The sequence below is a fragment of the Lotus japonicus genome, chromosome 1 (genome assembly GCF_012489685.1).
Source record: "Lotus japonicus ecotype B-129 chromosome 1, LjGifu_v1.2".
Classification (NCBI taxonomy): Eukaryota; Viridiplantae; Streptophyta; class Magnoliopsida; order Fabales; family Fabaceae; genus Lotus; species Lotus japonicus.
Window position 1 is genome coordinate 110795227 of NC_080041.1, and position 16589 is coordinate 110811815.

The 16589-nt window shown below is 38.9% G+C and overlaps 1 protein-coding gene across 2 annotated transcripts; it reads right to left on the reverse strand.

Annotated features, from left to right (window-relative positions):
* Positions 1-182: 182 nt before the first annotated feature.
* LOC130729217 (uncharacterized) lies at positions 183-6256 on the reverse strand. 2 transcript variants are annotated; one of them, XM_057580881.1, is made up of 7 exons: positions 6001-6256; positions 5674-5877; positions 5252-5318; positions 2808-3139; positions 2548-2689; positions 2285-2410; positions 183-797 (listed from the first exon to the last, which is right to left on the reverse strand). In XM_057580881.1, the coding sequence occupies exons 1-7, from the start codon at positions 6020-6022 to the stop codon at positions 413-415; spliced, it is 1278 nt and encodes a 425-aa protein (XP_057436864.1). In that variant the 5' UTR covers positions 6023-6256; the 3' UTR covers positions 183-412. The 2 variants fall into 2 exon arrangements, with proteins under 2 accessions (XP_057436864.1, XP_057436863.1); XM_057580880.1 differs by having other exon boundaries at positions 5674-5880.
* Between the last annotated feature and the right edge of the window lie 10333 nt (positions 6257-16589).

A 16589-nucleotide genomic window follows, 5' to 3' on the forward strand; every position in this document is an offset into this window, starting at 1 on the left:
TTAAACAGTACATTTAGTACCCTATTCCCATAAAAGAATTGTGTTGCTACTATTCCCATGTATCTTACCAGTTTAGTGATCCAAACAAGCTAAGAAATTATTGAACCAATAACAAGTATTCATCACTTAAACGATGCAAACATGTTGATGAATAAATGAAAGAATAACAGTAATATCAAGTATTTACAGGTGGTATGGTAATTGGTACCACTTGAATCTAGCTTTATTTCATAAATGTAACCACATAGCTGTGATCCATACAAGCCAATGGATATATCATGCATACAATAAAGTTCATCTACAAACCCCTTAAACACAGAAATCTGTTTCTGTTATTCTCAACCAGAACGAACAACATAGAACTCACATGTACATCTGCCAAATGCTGCCAGGATGGAATTTTTTTCTAACATTATAACTTCAACCACTCCAAACATGGACACAAGCCCCAGCAATATCTAGAGGGGTAATAATCCTTTAAATACACCTCCCTGCTATATCCTATGATATAGAAACTGAAGGATTGCCGACGATGAGCCATGGTGACGCGAGTCACCGGCACAACTGAGATTGTGTGTCTCTCACATATGATCCTTGCGGTGGTCGGTACTTGAGCTCTCTCAGCAATGACTTCAGAAGAGAACTTGTTGAGAAAGAAGGAATCAGCGAAAAACGCAGGAGTGCACTGGTAAGCCTGAGTGTTGCATAGCTGAACTCCTTTGGCTCTGTGGAAAACCTCATCTGGTACTGATGCTGCTCCTCTTGTTGCATTTACTTTTCGAGTTGAAAGTGTCTTCCTGTAACAGTACACGCGAGCTCAATACTGAAAATGAATCTATATGACAAATAACATGAAACTGTATGACAAGGAACTTTTTAGAAGATTACATGTATGAAGTAGCATGATACTGAAAATATGAATAAAGTAATTTTACAATATTTGATCTGATCATCAATAGATTGACAGATTTCAAATTGCACAAGGGTTTGAGCAGCAATGCTCAAACATCAAACTACGACAGACATTTTGTCCCTCACTATTTTGAGTTGCCGCATGTACCTTCGAACAGTACAAAATCTTCATCATGGATTCATGGCCACATAAAGATCATAAATAGTAAATGCTCCATTTTCTGTAAACTCTGCTTTCCATTATTTAAAATTATGTTAATGCTTTTCTCCCTACAATCATCCTTGGCATTTTGGCTTTAATTTTACTATGTAAACTAGGACATAAGAATCTATATTTCAAAAAAGATCAAGCCATCTTAGGAACCTTTCCTAAGACTTTTCTTAATTAGATTCTGGATGTTGAATGTTTCTGAAACCCATGTCAGACAACTCTCCCATCAAACAACATTTTAAAGCTTTATCTTGGAGCTTTTCTTATCATGTTTTACCAAGATACACCTTAACATTCACATCTTTCTACCTCTAATTAGAAAGCCATACTCTCCAAATCTCACACCAACAAACAGCAAACTTTATTTTAAACCTCAGATACCAACTTCAGCTTTAAGAGCATGTTCAAAACACAAAATGTATTATCATAGGGAAATTCAGGTTTATTTCACTTGTTGAGCTACACTCTTTTAATATGATTTGCCTCTTACTACCTACATTTACCATGTTTAAAATTCTCTTGTTTTGTCAAACACATATTTTTGTAAAAAACCGTTGCAAATCTTTCTTGAGCAAATTGGAGGAAGTGGGGGATAGCTAAAATATGCAGGACATTGTCAAGGACAATCAAAATAAGACAGTACAAGTTTATGCAGGGAAGTTATAGAATCAGCATTAGAGTGAATTTATTTTACTTCCCAACATGAATAAGACAATCTTGCTACCAGACACAAAGGCCTTGTTTATTTAAATTGACCTGAATAGCTTAAGTATATAATCTAACAATAACAATTACTGATAACGTATCAACCATAGATCAGTTCATAATAACTGGTGATGCACTTCACTCTATACAGATTTCTTGTATACATATCACACTGTTTTGGACATCAAATAGTATATGGAAGGGGATTTTGAAAACTACGGAACCAAACAAATAAATTCCTCCAAAAAAATATAGTCCCTACTAAAAAGCACGTAAGCCTTTAAAGTGGGTACCTAGTAAAGCAACTCCTCCGGGTGATTTATTCTAAACAGTTACACTAAGTTTGATTAAAATTAATCTAGAGATCATTGAAGCATGTACAGTCGGCACCAATTGTACCCCTCATAGTTATACAAAATTAGACAATGCATGATTTGACGTGGCAGATTGACATACCATTTAATAATGGCAACACTGCGTGATAGAAGAGATCCACTTCCATTGCATGTTTCACACTTAATTAGTCCACGAGATCCACAAGTCGCACAAGGAATCTTCCCTTTACCATTACATTTCACACATCTGCAAGACAATGAAAATTGAATAAATGGATTACAAATTTAAATTTCCACATTCACAAAAAGCAATGCATCCTAGATTTTCCATTGCTATATGCACCATAGCTTCACCTACTCCATGTGAGCAAAAAAACTACTCACAGGGTGTCAGAACCATCTTTATGAGCAATCAAACCCCTTCCATAACATGTAGAACACTGGTTCATCTGATTTTCTTTATAATATCCAGGTTCTTGGCCTGCATTGCATGTGGCACAGACTAGATCCCCCCGCCCAGCACAACCTGAAAATAATTCCAGGGTTTTGTTAGGAGAGGCAAAAGGAAATATTAAGAAAATAGCAGTATATATATACATATAGATTTGATTTGTGAAACTTTGAGATGCAAATCCAGAAATCACCTGAGCATTTCTCAATAATTTCAGAATGAGGAATCTTTTCACGTACTTCTTTGTAGGGTGCAAACAGAACAGGAAACTGAGACCTTAGATCCAATTCCCAAATACTTAGTTCAGGCCCTTTATCCTGTCCATCAAAACTGCCACCAAGGTATGTCTCCGTCTCTTTTATGATCTCTCTTTCCTCTATAAAAGTATCCAGAGTTCCAACATAAACGTTACAGTCTTCCACCGCATGAATCTTCCATGATCGAGCAGGACGGCTACCCCAACAACAACGGTGGCCTACATGATCAATGAGTAACTCTCGTATCTCTACTTCATCCAAGGTTTCCCTAAAAGTGGATCACCCAAGATTATTTGCCAATATAGTGCTGGAAAATTCAACTCGGGAAATCCATATCATAATGGGTTTTGTTGAAAACGTACATTTTAGAGACAACTTAGATGTGAACAATGCTTTTTAATTAGATATATATAATATACCACCATCATCATCATCTAAGATTTTTCCCACTAGGTGGGGTTAACTACATGAACTATAACAGACCATCTAAGGGTTAGCTTGGGGAGAGGAAGGAAGAAAGGCGTGAAAAGGTTTTTATCACTTCAAACCCTTTTAAGTATGTATTTGAAGAGAAACCCTAAAATATCCCCCACAACCAACCTTAAAGATAATTCTTTTAGGGAATCTTTAGGTTCTCATCAATCCCACCAAATGATGACCAAATAGCGCCGTTTCTATTGCTTTACCCACCACAACATCTGGCTACACTAAATTGTGATGCTACACAGCAACCAGGAACAGCCAGAGGCCACTACACGCCACAACGGTGCTACAGAGCTGGCTATATACTATATAGTAAGCTTTGACAGCATTGGGCGGAAGCCATGTGTTTCCAAGGCTTGTCTCCATATCTCTTACTTTTCATTTAATTTTTCTCTCGACTTTCCAATTAAATCTATATCATCAACTAACATCATGCACCGTGGTGCTGTCCCGTGTATGTGTTCTGTAAGTATATCTAGAACTATGATGAAGAGATAAGGGCTCAAATTGACCCTTGATGCACTCCTATAGTTATAGGGAAATCTTTCAAAGACGAATGAATCTATCTATCTCAAAGGTGAGAGTTGCTCTACCCTTTATAAAGACGAATTAAGTTATGTCTCTAGTCAATGTGGGACTTACACATCCCCTCAAACTCAGAACTAGACATCCGCGTGGAATATGCAAGACTAAATATCTGTGAGTGATCCACTAATCTTATCGAACTGGAGCATTTCCAATGCAAATAAACAAGTATTTAAACTAGTTGATTCATGCTGTATAAGATTAACTTTTTTGTGCATGACTCCATATGAAAGGTACATAACAGTATAACACCTCAACCCCGATCAGATATATTTAACTACAAATTTTCAACTTGCAAAAATACTGTAGTTTTCCATGAGAATAGTAACATCATCACACAGATCGAATATATGTGATCACAAATTTTCAAGTAGTAAATATTCCTTGGTTCCTTGAAGGTCATGTTAAACCAAAGAGACCAAAATCAACCCTTTTGATGAGGACATAGGGGGGCACATGAACATTGAAGGGAACTTAAAGACTTCTATAGTTTCATATATTTTTGGGACCCTTTGATATCAAACCCCATATACCTTTGTTTCTATTTTCAGCCCTGTAGTCTTCTAGATGTGTAGACCCCTCAGATCACTCAAAAGCTACATCCGTAAAAGCCCTTGTAACTCTAAATTTAATGCTCTAACTATCTATCACACAGTAAATTCATAATAATTGATTCAATCATTTCAGGGTTATTCGTAGAGCCTTAAGCCAAGAGTTGGACCAAATGTCTTGATCTATCATGCAGCTTTTTCAATGGATAACAACATCATCATCATCTTTACTATCTAATGTAATTGGACATTTTTCTACCCATTCACACATGCACAAAGTACAAACTCAATGCTTTCACTCAAAATAAGGTGAAAGACCAAACGTGCCAAGAAAGTAAGACAAGACTAAAATGAGGAACCGGACAAATAGACACATTGGTCAAAGATAACAATAATACTGCAAGCTAGGAAGCTATCTCGATATGATTAATTATTAAAATGTATGTTAGAAAGTATCATAAACACTGATGAAAACGCAATTGATGAATGCTGACTTGAGACCATACTATTATACACTCCCAATAATGTTGGTATATCTGAACTTCACTATCTATGGCTGACTCTGCCCTTTTATTAATTTCAACAATCAAACATCTAACATCCGCCAAAAAACGGTTTAAATCATTGTAGAATGAAACCAGAACTATTAACTCCTTCGGGCATTAAAACCACAAAATTAGAAAGCCTCACGCACAGCCTAGTTTCAATATGACAAGTCATCTAAAACACATCTTTCATAGGTTCGCTTCAGGTACCCATACCTCTTGTATTCGGTTCTGGGTCCACCATAATCTCCTCCATATCCACCTTGATAAACAGGTGCTTGCACTGCAACAAGTTTAACATGCAGGTTTACATCGGAAAATACTCTTCTACAATGAACATAAGCCAGAAAACTAGCAGTAATATGTTTGCTTCATATATATCAAAGATGTTTCTAAAGAAAAACAAACAAATTGCCCCAACTCAGGTTCCTTAAATTTCATTAAATGTTACTTGGATCCTATAATTTCCACAACCTTTAAAGTTTACATAATTATAAAAAAAAAGGGAGAAGATGGTGATGATGAATACATTTTTTCAGTAATTAGTCATGGAAATGAACATCAGAAACATATAACATAAAAGTCCAAACCAACCATGATCATTGAAAACAGGATTAGAAAACACCAAGAGCGCTCACCTGTAGGATCAGGCTCGGGCGATCCAACCAAAGCTCCATGAAGAGAAGGAGGATAGTAACCTGCAGAAGAAGAAGCAGCAGCAGCAGCAGCAGCAGATCGTATTTCACCCACACTCACCTCAGTCCCACCCAATGAAGCAGAACCGGTTCGACCCATATGTTGATATGAGCTCCATTTTTCACTCTGCTTCTCAACCGATTGTTCTACTTCAAACCCAACACAAAAACAAAAAATTATAAATACCCAGAATCAAAATCATGATAAACATTCAAGATCAACAACAAAAATTGAAAAAATTTATACAGGGTAAGAATTGAAATTTGTACCTGATAGCAGAGGCTCCTCCATAGTTGATAGCTCAGAGACCACGTTATGGATTACGCGGTGCCTTATATATCGGGTTTCTTTGCCATTAAGGAAGTAGAACTTTGGATTATACAATTACACGACACAAATGGAGCTGTCATATGATGATTTCGGCGATGGTCCACGCTCTAAAACACACCGCATTCTAGCTACCGTTCTGTTCAGAAAGGCTGCGATAAGTTTGAGAAGAATATTGGTACTTACTCACCCATTTTTCACCTTCACCCCAGTAATCAAGAAGAGAATAAGTGATATGATGTATTATGTGATAGAAAATGCTGGGAGAAATATGAAGAAGAAAGAGTGAAAATAAAATGTAAAAGAAAGTGAGGTGTTAAGATATCATTACTCCATAAAAAACTCTCCCAATACTATAGAGAAAAGATTAAAAAATTTATTAAAGGTTCCATGAAACGTTCCTATCTAAAAAATTATGCAATCACACTTACGGTACAACCATCTATATTCCAAACTTGTCTGATAATATAAGACCTGATTGTATTAGGCCTGATAAGATAAGGCCTGATAAAATTTTAATACTAGACAATGTTTGGTCATACACTATATAATTTGGTGGCGACAATAGTGGTGGTATTGGTAGGTGATTATGGTGGCGGTGGTGGTCGCGGCAACGGTGGAGGGTGGTGGCGACATGGTGGTGGAGGGTGGTGGTGGTGACGGTTGATTAAATATATTCAAGTAGTTTATACATCACATTCTTATCATGTCTTATCCATCATCTATATGGCGGATTAAATAATCCATCATTTTAATGTATAAGAGGGAATTGATGTATAAGCTTATACAATACAATGTGAGCACCAAACAATGAATAAGTCCATAATGTATTGTATAAGTTTATACTATCATGTCTAATATGATGTATCGAACGAGTCCTCATTCTACTTACAAACTGTTACATCTACACCACACTCAATTCTCTCCCAACATTATATTTTCATTTCATCAATTCATTCATTTTATTTATGTCATATATGCTTCCACCAATCCAAAGCAGTTTTCTTACTACCACCTATTCATAATCAGCACTACTTCCTTACCATGGATCATCTCATAATTTAATAGAAAAGCAAGATAAGTCAAATGAAACAGTTGTGACAAATGTCGCACTCTTCTTTCTCACACGGTAAGCTAACCTACACTCGGTCTCATTTCTCATTCTCTATTTGGTTTTCTAAGAAAAAAATAGAAAATAAAATTATAACTTTGATCAATTTTGCATCTATGTTTTTTCCCCAATCTATTTAAGACATATCCCACTTAATTGAGCTTTCTAATCCCCATTATTGGAACATAAGCAAGTTCCAAGCTTTCTTTTCTATATGTCTGCACAAAGACTCTTTGTATTGATAGAAATTGTACCGAACAAATCAAGTATCAGTATATCTCTAAATTTCAATCGGTCTATACTATTTACAAAAATAGATATATATGTCTATAATTTATTTGTGGAAGGAGAAGAGGACATGTTAGAGATCCAAACAATATTTTCTATATGAGCGGTCATAAAAAAAAAAGACATGCAATCTATTTCGGTTCTTATTTGGTGTTCTATGGTCATATATCAGCTATTTCCTATGGTCAATTATTTTGACTGGAACAAAAAATACTTGCAAGAGGATCATTCTTCCAAGATTCAACAATTTGTTCTTAAAGTGGGAAACCACACTTAAATTCATCAAATGGTCTCAATTTTGCTTTTATCAAATTTGCTACGGTCACGATCTCTTTATGTGTATGGATAGTCTTTTTCTAATGTTACTCCCTCAGACTGGAGTATGTACTCGAATGCATTGTTTATCAACCTGATAGCCTCAGTCATAGGCTTCATCTCATAATTTTCCTTCCAATATTATGGAGGGTCTTGCTTATAAGCCTTTGATTTTGACTAACTAGACTCCTATTTAAATTGATAATAAGAACTTGGATGGAAGTATTTGATTGATAATATGTAAATTTAACTATTCATTCACAGTTTTTCTAGGAGGAAAATGGGGAAAAAAAACTAAATTATTTTCACCATGTCCAATAAAATAATTCTTATAGAGAAAAGATTCATGATTTGGTCCAAAGAATAGAAAGATTGTTGATGAAACAAAATTATTAAACAACTAATGGACCACCAATTCACTAAATTGTTTTTGTTTTAACATTACTAGTTGTCAATATATAACTTTTAAATATAGAAAAATCATGAAATCTTTTTCTCACGCACATCGTGCGGGTTTGAGTCTAATAATATATTAATTCTTATGCTCGTATTGTAACACTGACAACACAACTCTTCTTTCTTACTCTTTGCTTGTCACATCAGATTTTTAAATGACGTCTCAACTCATCTCCAATGCTCTTGATGATATGATTCTAACCCATTTAATTCAGTTATCTCAAATTGATCCATGACCTCTCACGTTCTGACTTATCATATTATTATTATTATTATTATTATTATTATTATTATTATTATTATTATTATTATTATTATTGTTATATTTTTTTAATCTCTCAACAATCTTACAATGTAATTATATGTCAACGCATTGCGTGTATCATATTTTAATAATTTCTTAAATCTGAAGCTAAGATGTCGAGCTGTCACAACATGTCATCTAAGCCATTTTAAGTTGTAAGTTACAAATATGACAATCACTACAAGAACGAGAATCGCTGATGGTAAAAAAGTAAGTTAGTTGCATGATTTATTGTTAGTTCTATTTTTATGTAAAACTTGGTTGTTTCTTTAATAAAGCCCTTCTCTTTCCCTACACTCGAACAATCTTCTAGCAATATTAACTTGTTCATTACTTTTCCACATGAGCATTTCTGATTCTTGCACTGAAACGACTTGTGCTACAACACTCAGAGCATTTGTGTGTCAATGTTGAGCTTCAACTGCTGACAATAACCTTCCATGAATTTTCTTGGATGTAGAAGCATCTGGTAGCAAGAAGTTGTTCTAGGGAAAGCCCTAGCAGAGGAAAAAGGAAATAAAGGAAAAATACCAAGATGTGAGCAAGGCTCGAATTTTCTCATTAATTTTCAAAAGGAAATACAAAGGCTATTTAACTACTACAGTCTTGGTCCCAAAGCAAGGAAGGCCCAACATATGGCCCAATCCTTTTTAGAAGACTAAGCTGACTTGATTCATTAGACATATATAGTTTCCCTATGGGAAATAATTAAAAAGCTGAATAGAAATAGAATTAGCTAGAAGCTTCTAGTAGAAGTCCTTGTAGCGGGCTGGTTTTTGGATTGTACGTTTGGGCCTAGGTCCAGTGGTATCAATACCAACCCTTGGAAGACAAGACATGTCCTCATGGCTAGGTTGATGAGTGGATGCATCGGACGGTGGATGACTCAGATTCCCGTTGATTGATTTGAACCGCGTGGCAGGCGCGTGGGACTAACGGAAGGGTCTGGAGCCGTTTGCGTGTTGGGCTCACTGCCCGAGGCTCATTTTGGCACGTGCGAGCCAGCTGTGTGGCCTTGGTGGTCCCGCTGATTGTTCGCTGAAGAGAGAAAGGAAGGATCCAAGGCAATTGCCTTAGTTGGACCGTTGGATGGGAAAAGGTTGTGAGGATCGGATGGGTCTCCTGGGTCCTCGTTTCCTTCAGAAGTGATATTAGGGTTGGAGGTGTGAACTGAAGTACTTGTGTTTTGTTTTGTACTTCCAGAGGTTGAAGCTGCCTCCTTTTCTCTCTTTTGGCCTGAGCCAAAATCCAAGTCTGAGGTTGGATCCTTGGGGGTTGGATTTGTGTGAGCAATGGAGCTGTCTTCATTCGATCCCTTCTCCTTTTCTTTCAAGGGTTGCCTTTCTGCTGGCTTGTCTGCGCATGGAGCTTCCATGGTCGCGGGTGTGTCTCCGGCGATGTCGGTGGCTAAAGGTGGAAGAGGGGAGAGCGCGCGCACAGGATCTCCATGGAACCGTTTGAGCAACGACACATGGAAGGCTGGGTGGAGGCGGCTTGAACCCGGCAGATCCAGATGGTATGCAACAGATCCGATCTTGTTGACAATCTGGAAGGGGCCATAGTAGCGCGGTGACAACTTTTGGTTGTTCCGGCGCAGGAGGGACTGCTGGCGGTAAGGTCTCAACCGCAAGAGGACCTGATCTCCGGCGGTGAAGGTAACTTCTTGCCGATGCTTATCCTTCTCCAACTTCATTCTGTGTTGAGCCCTTCCCAGATTGGCCTTGAGTATTTTGAGGATGATATTGCGGTTTTGCAGGGTTGCATCCAAGGATTCCACGGTGGTGCTTCCAGGAACATAGTTCAACATCGATGGGGCTGGTCTTCCATACAAGGCTTTGAATGGGCTCATTCCAGCGGAAGAGTGATGAGCCGTGTTATACCAATATTCTGCCAGATGAAGGTAACGGTACCAGGTATTGGGTTGCTCGCCGGCATAGCATCGGAGGTACGTTTCCAACCCCCTGTTGACTACCTCGGTTTGTCCGTCGGACTCAGGGTGGTACGACGTGCTAAACCGAAGCTGGGTTCCCTGGACGCGGAAAAGCTCCCTCCAGAACTGGCTCAAGAAGAGCTTGTCCCGATCAGACACAATTGATCGGGGTATTCCATGGAGTTTACATATGTCGGTGGCAAAACTTCCCGCTAGGTTCTCAGTAGTGAATTTGGAGGGCAACCCAATGAAGTGGTCATACTTAGTTAATCTGTCAACTATGACCCAGATTACGGAATGGCCATGGGAGTTTGGCAGTCCAGTGATGAAATCCATGGAGAGGTCCTCCCACACTAAGGTAGGACTAGGTAAGGGCTGCAAAAGGCCTTGCTTCTTAGTGGGAAGATACTTGTTATGTTGGCATGCGAGGCTTGTGTGTATAGTCCTGGCCAATTGAAGGAAGCAGCAAGGCGAGCCAACGTGGGTTGCAGCCCAGAATGACCTGCCGTCGGCGAAGCGTGATACTCAGCGAGTATGTTCCTCCGCATTGAAGGTAAGTCTGGAAGGTAAATTCCCCGTTTGTAGTAAAGCAACCCTTGATGTTGATAAAACCCTTTCTCTAGTAATTTCTGACGCATTTCTGTTTGACCCTTTGAGGTTTGATAAAATTGGAGCAATTCAACAAGGATTGAAGGCACGACTGTAGTAAAGGAGTGAAAGGTGCTCGTGGAATCCTCTGCAAAGCTTCGGGATAGCGCATCTGCCACCTTATTACTAGAGCCTAGTTTGTAATGAATCTCAAATTCAAACCCTGTCAATTTGAGGCCCATTTTTGTTGTTATGGTGTTTGGATGGACTATGTAAGCAAATGCCTCAGGCTTTGTTGGTCAATGTAAACATGGAACTTGTGGCTTATCAAGTATTGCCTCCATTTCTTTACTGACTCTGTAATAGCATACATTTCCCTAACATAGGTGGATTGTGATTGCATCTGTAGGGTGAGCTTCTTACTGAAGAAGGCAATAGGGTGACCCTTTTGGGAGAGCACAGCTCCAACTGCTAGTCCTGACGCATCTGTCTCTATGAAGAAGGGTAGCTTAAAGTCGGGAAGCGTGAGGACGGGAGCCGTGGTGACCAACTCCTTCAATCGTTTGAAAGCTTCATCAGCGGAGGGATTCCATTCAAATCCCCCTTGCTTCAAGAGGTCGGTGAGGGGTGCCGCGTGGGCTGCGTAATTGCGCACGAACCTCCTGTAGAAGCCTGTTAGCCCGAGGAATCCTCTGAGGGCGGTGAGGGACTTCGGTGCTGGCCAATCCACTATGGCTGTGATCTTTTCAGGGTCTGGTTGCACTCCCTTTGCTGAGACAAGGTGTCCCAAGTAACTGACAGTGTCGACACCAAAATCGCACTTGGATAGCTTGGAAAAATATTGATTGGTTAGCAAGGCTGTCAAGATGGTGTTGAGATGTTCCAGGTGTGCCTCCAAGGTAGGGCTATAGATCAATATATCATCAAAGAACACAAGCACGAAGCGGCGGAGATAAGGTCGCAGAAGATCATTCATCGCGGATTGGAAGGTGGATGGGGCGTTGGTGAGGCCAAATGGCATCACCTTGAACTCATAATGCCCATCTACTGTCCGAAAGGCGGTCTTGTGAGTGTCTTGAGGAGCTACCCGAATCTGGTGGAAGCCAGAACGCAAATCGATCTTCGTGAAGATGGTGGATCCACCGAGCTCATCGAGCAGCTCATCCACAGTTGGGATAGGGAAACTATCCTTGACAGTAAGAGAGTTCAATGCGCGATAGTCAACGCAAAACCTCCACGTCCCATCTTTCTTTTTTATAAGAAGCACAGGTGACAAGAAAGGGCTGGTGCTAGGCACCACAATGCCTTCTCGCAGCATATCAGAGAGGAGGGTTGTCATCGCTTCTTTTTGTGAGTGGGGGTATCTGTATGGACGCACGTAGACTGGGGAGGTGTTAGGTAGCAAGGTAATCTGGTGGTCGTGCGTTCGTGGGGGTGGCAGCCCTTGGGGAGGTTTGAATACTGACTCATAAGACTTAAGCAATTCCCAAATTGACTGATTTAGCTCCACTGGTTTGTTTTCTAACGAGTCTATTTGCAGGAATTCTGGTTGGACAGCGCCAGCTGTGGGAAGCATGGAGATGGTGGGGTATTCGGAGATTGTGTGCTGGTGGGTCAACCGTTGGAACTAATGGAAGGAAGCTGAGTCAGGAGGAGGTTGGGGCTGGCCCGAAATAGTGAATGGTTCGCCGTTGAAAAGGAAGGTCATGGTTGGGATTGCCCAGTCTGCGGTGGTGGTGCCCAGGGTTCGTAGCCAGGCCATGCCCAAGACGACGTCCGCGCCTTGTATGTCGAAGAGGTGGAACAGAACTTGAAACACCTGGCCATTTATCAATAAAGGTGTGTTCGAGCAAATCCCGGCGCAGAAGAGGTGTGCCCCATTTCCAACCATCACTGGGAATGAGCTGACGACTTGCACAGGGAGGTGCAGGTACTGAGCCATGCGAGGTGGCATGATGTTGTGTGAACTCCCCGTGTCCACAAGCACCTGCACGCGTTGTCCAAATATTGAGCCCTGAAACTTCAGAGTTTTAGGAGAAGGTAAACCTCTTATGGCTGAATTTGAAATTTGGAAGTGAACTGCTTCTTCCGTCTCAGCTTCTCCTACACTGTGCTGGTCATTGTCAGGGTCAGGGTCTTCGTCCGGGTCTTCAACTTGAAGGATGAGGAACTGGTTGGTGCGGCAACGGTGTCCCACCACATAACGCTCATCGCAATTGTAGCACAAACCCTGTGCCCTGCGTTCCTGCATCTGAGTGGCGGTGAGGCGCCGAATGGGGTACTGGGTTGGTCTAGCTGCGGGCGAAGCATTCGCCGGGCGTGCCGCTGGCCGAGGAGTCGCGGGTTGTGGATTCGCCGCGCCACCCACGGGCGGAACGAGTCTCCCTGGGGAAGGAGGGGTCGATGAGCGGAATGGTGTAGGTTTGGGTGAGTCCCTGAGTTTCGATTCAACAAGTTTTGCTAACCCAATAGCTTGTGTAACAGAGTATGGGCGTAGGATAGCTAACTCGCGCTTAATGGCAGGACTCAAACCAGAGATGAAGCAATTTAAAATGGTTTCAGGGGAAAGCCCCAATACCTGATTACTCAGCTTTTCAAACCGTGACTGGTATTCAGCTACAGAGGTTAGTTGCTGAAGCTTAAAGAGTTCCTGTTGGGGGTTTTCATTTGCTGATGGACCAAAACGCAAGGTCAGGGAGCGTGTGAACTCCTCCCATGTTAAGATCTGGCCATTCTGATGGAGCCACTTGTACCAGCTCAGGGCGGCGCCATCCATGAAGAAGCCGATGAGGCCCAAGCGTTGATCCGGTGGTGTTTGAAGATACTGGAAGTATTGTTCAGCTTTGAACAACCAGTCGAGGGGATCTACGCCAGAGAAGGAAGAGAGTTTGAGCTTGGGTACCTTCGGGGGTAGCGAACCAGATCCGCAGGTGAGAAGGCCGGTGGGAGTTTGGAACGAGGCAGAAGCGAGGGACTCGAACCCCGGCGGAGGCTGCGGTGGTTGCCGGCGTTGTTGAGCCGTCAGATCTGTCATCTGTTGAGATAGGCCTTGCAAAATGGCATTGAATACGTCGTTTCTGGCGTCTTGAAACTCGAGGCGGCGCAGCAGGGAGGTGAAGCGGTCTTCGAGGTCCTCCATGGGGGTACGGGACGAAGAAGCCATGGCAGGGGAAATGAAAGCACCAAAATCTGGTAGCAAGAAGTTGTTCTAGGGAAAGCCCTAGCAGAGGAAAAAGGAAATAAAGGAAAAATACCAAGATGTGAGCAAGGCTCGAATTTTCTCATTAATTTTCAAAAGGAAATACAAAGGCTATTTAACTACTACAGTCTTGGTCCCAAAGCAAGGAAGGCCCAACATATGGCCCAATCCTTTTTAGAAGACTAAGCTGACTTGATTCATTAGACATATATAGTTTCCCTATGGGAAATAATTAAAAAGCTGAATAGAAATAGAATTAGCTAGAAGCTTCTAGTAGAAGTCCTTGTAGCGGGCTGGTTTTTGGATTGTACGTTGGGGCCTAGGTCCAGTGGTATCAGCATCTCTTTGCATGTTGGTGACCATAATTGCTCTTTTACAAGAGCAATGACACTTCGATACAATGAGCTCAAGCTGCCAATTTTTGTCTCTTCAATAACATCCACACCCACGAGTCTTGCAATGGTCCATAGCGGCAATGTCAAAAAGCTTAAGAGAGTGTGTTATCCACCAAAATTGTTAAAGAAACTTCGTGATATTCTTCGCTTGACCCAAAATCAACCATGTTAAGAATAGTTATCGCATGATGATGACTACCGAAAGACCCCGTTTTTCTTTTTCTTTTTTGAAGTCGAAAAGTAACAATAAATCATGCAACTAGCTTACTTTTTCATAGTACTAAATATAAATTGTTTAAAAAAAACTTAATTCATTAATAAGAATTTTGTAGAAATAAAAAATATAATGTCATTTTTCATATTATTAATTTTACTCAATATATACAAAAAATATACATTTCATAAAATGTTATGAATATTTGTAGATTATATAGACAAACACATATATAGATAGTAAACATGTATTATATGTATTTTTCCGTGTAACAAAATAAAACATGTATTATATGTTTGTTATGTAAACATACATTTTAAATGTGTTATATAAACATGCATTTTATCATTCTTAATTTACAATACCTAGACTCTGAGGAAATCTAAAAGAGTCTAAATATTTTAAATTGCTATTTATAATTAATATGATAAGTATATGTAGAAAATAACTTACATATTATTGATATATTTTTATTGAATAAATATTAATAATTATGATTTTGATGAAATAACTTTAGTGTTCAATATTTTATTTTTCTAATTTTGTATATAGTAGATATTATTTTATTGATTTATAAAAGGACTAAATATGGAAATCGAATGAAAAGTTTTACATTTATATTATATTATTTAATAATATGAGTAATTTTTACTAAACTATAAATGAGTTCTATCAATGAAGAGAGCAAGAAATAAAAAATTAATTTTTTTTCGACCAAAGAAGCACTTTCATCCGTGGTAAAGGTTTTTATTTTTTTCGTCCGGATCGGCTTATTACTGACTATCTGTGTGGTCGGTAACTTATCAACTATTGATATTGTATATAAACGACTATGACCAATGCTAAGTTACCGACCGCTTTTCAAAAATCGTCAGTAAATACAATCAAGGAGCTTAATACCGGCAAATCTTTGGTTATTGATAATTTCTCTTTAACAATGACATTTAGGGCTTGTCTACGATTTTTTACCATCAACAATTTTCGTTATTCTTGTAGTGATTGTCATATTTTTAACTTACAATCTAAAATTGCTTAGATAACATGTTGTGGCAGCTCGACATCTTAGCTTCAGATTTAAGAAATTACTAAAATATGATACACGCAATGTGTGGACATATAATTACTTTGTAAGATTGTTGAGATAATAATAATAATAATAATAATAATAATAATAATAATAATAATAATAATATGATAAGTCAGAACGTGAGGGGTCAGGGATCAATTTGAGATAACTGAATTAAATGGGTTAGAATCATTATCATCAAGATTATTAAAACAATGACTATGTTTGACATGTCATTTCAGCTATCTTATAGCTTATTTGACTAGCTTAAAGCTTATTTGACTAACTTAAAAGCTCTATAAAAGTGTTTGGTGAATGAGCTTATTTCAATAGCTTAAAGCTTAAAGCTATAAGCTATCTCAGGTAGCTTAAAACTTATAGCTTATTAAACATATTCTCATTTTTATCCTTATTATTTTATTAAAATTCCACCTTTAGCCTTATATGTAAACATGTTTACTTATCAGTTCACACTTGTCTCATATGTATATCGTTCCCACACACAAATAATTATTACTTTGGAATGAAACAAATAATTTTATATTACTAATTACTAATTTTTTTTATTCTATTTAATTTAATAAAATTATAGAAAATTAAATAAGTATTAATAATATTATATTTTTAAGATGATAAATAACTTGAGTGAAATTAAATTATTTATA

Excerpts from the sequence above, each read along its gene's own strand:
- LOC130729217 (XM_057580880.1), bottom strand. The coding sequence starts at position 6,022 with ATGGAGGAGCCTCTGCTATCAG. Across the intron at positions 5,881-6,000 it reads GGAGGAGCCTCTGCTATCAG|TAGAACAATCGGTTGAGAAG; the intron begins GTACAAATTTCA and ends TTGGGTTTGAAG. Across the intron at positions 2,690-2,807 it reads AATTATTGAGAAATGCTCAG|GTTGTGCTGGGCGGGGGGAT; the intron begins GTGATTTCTGGA and ends AATTATTTTCAG.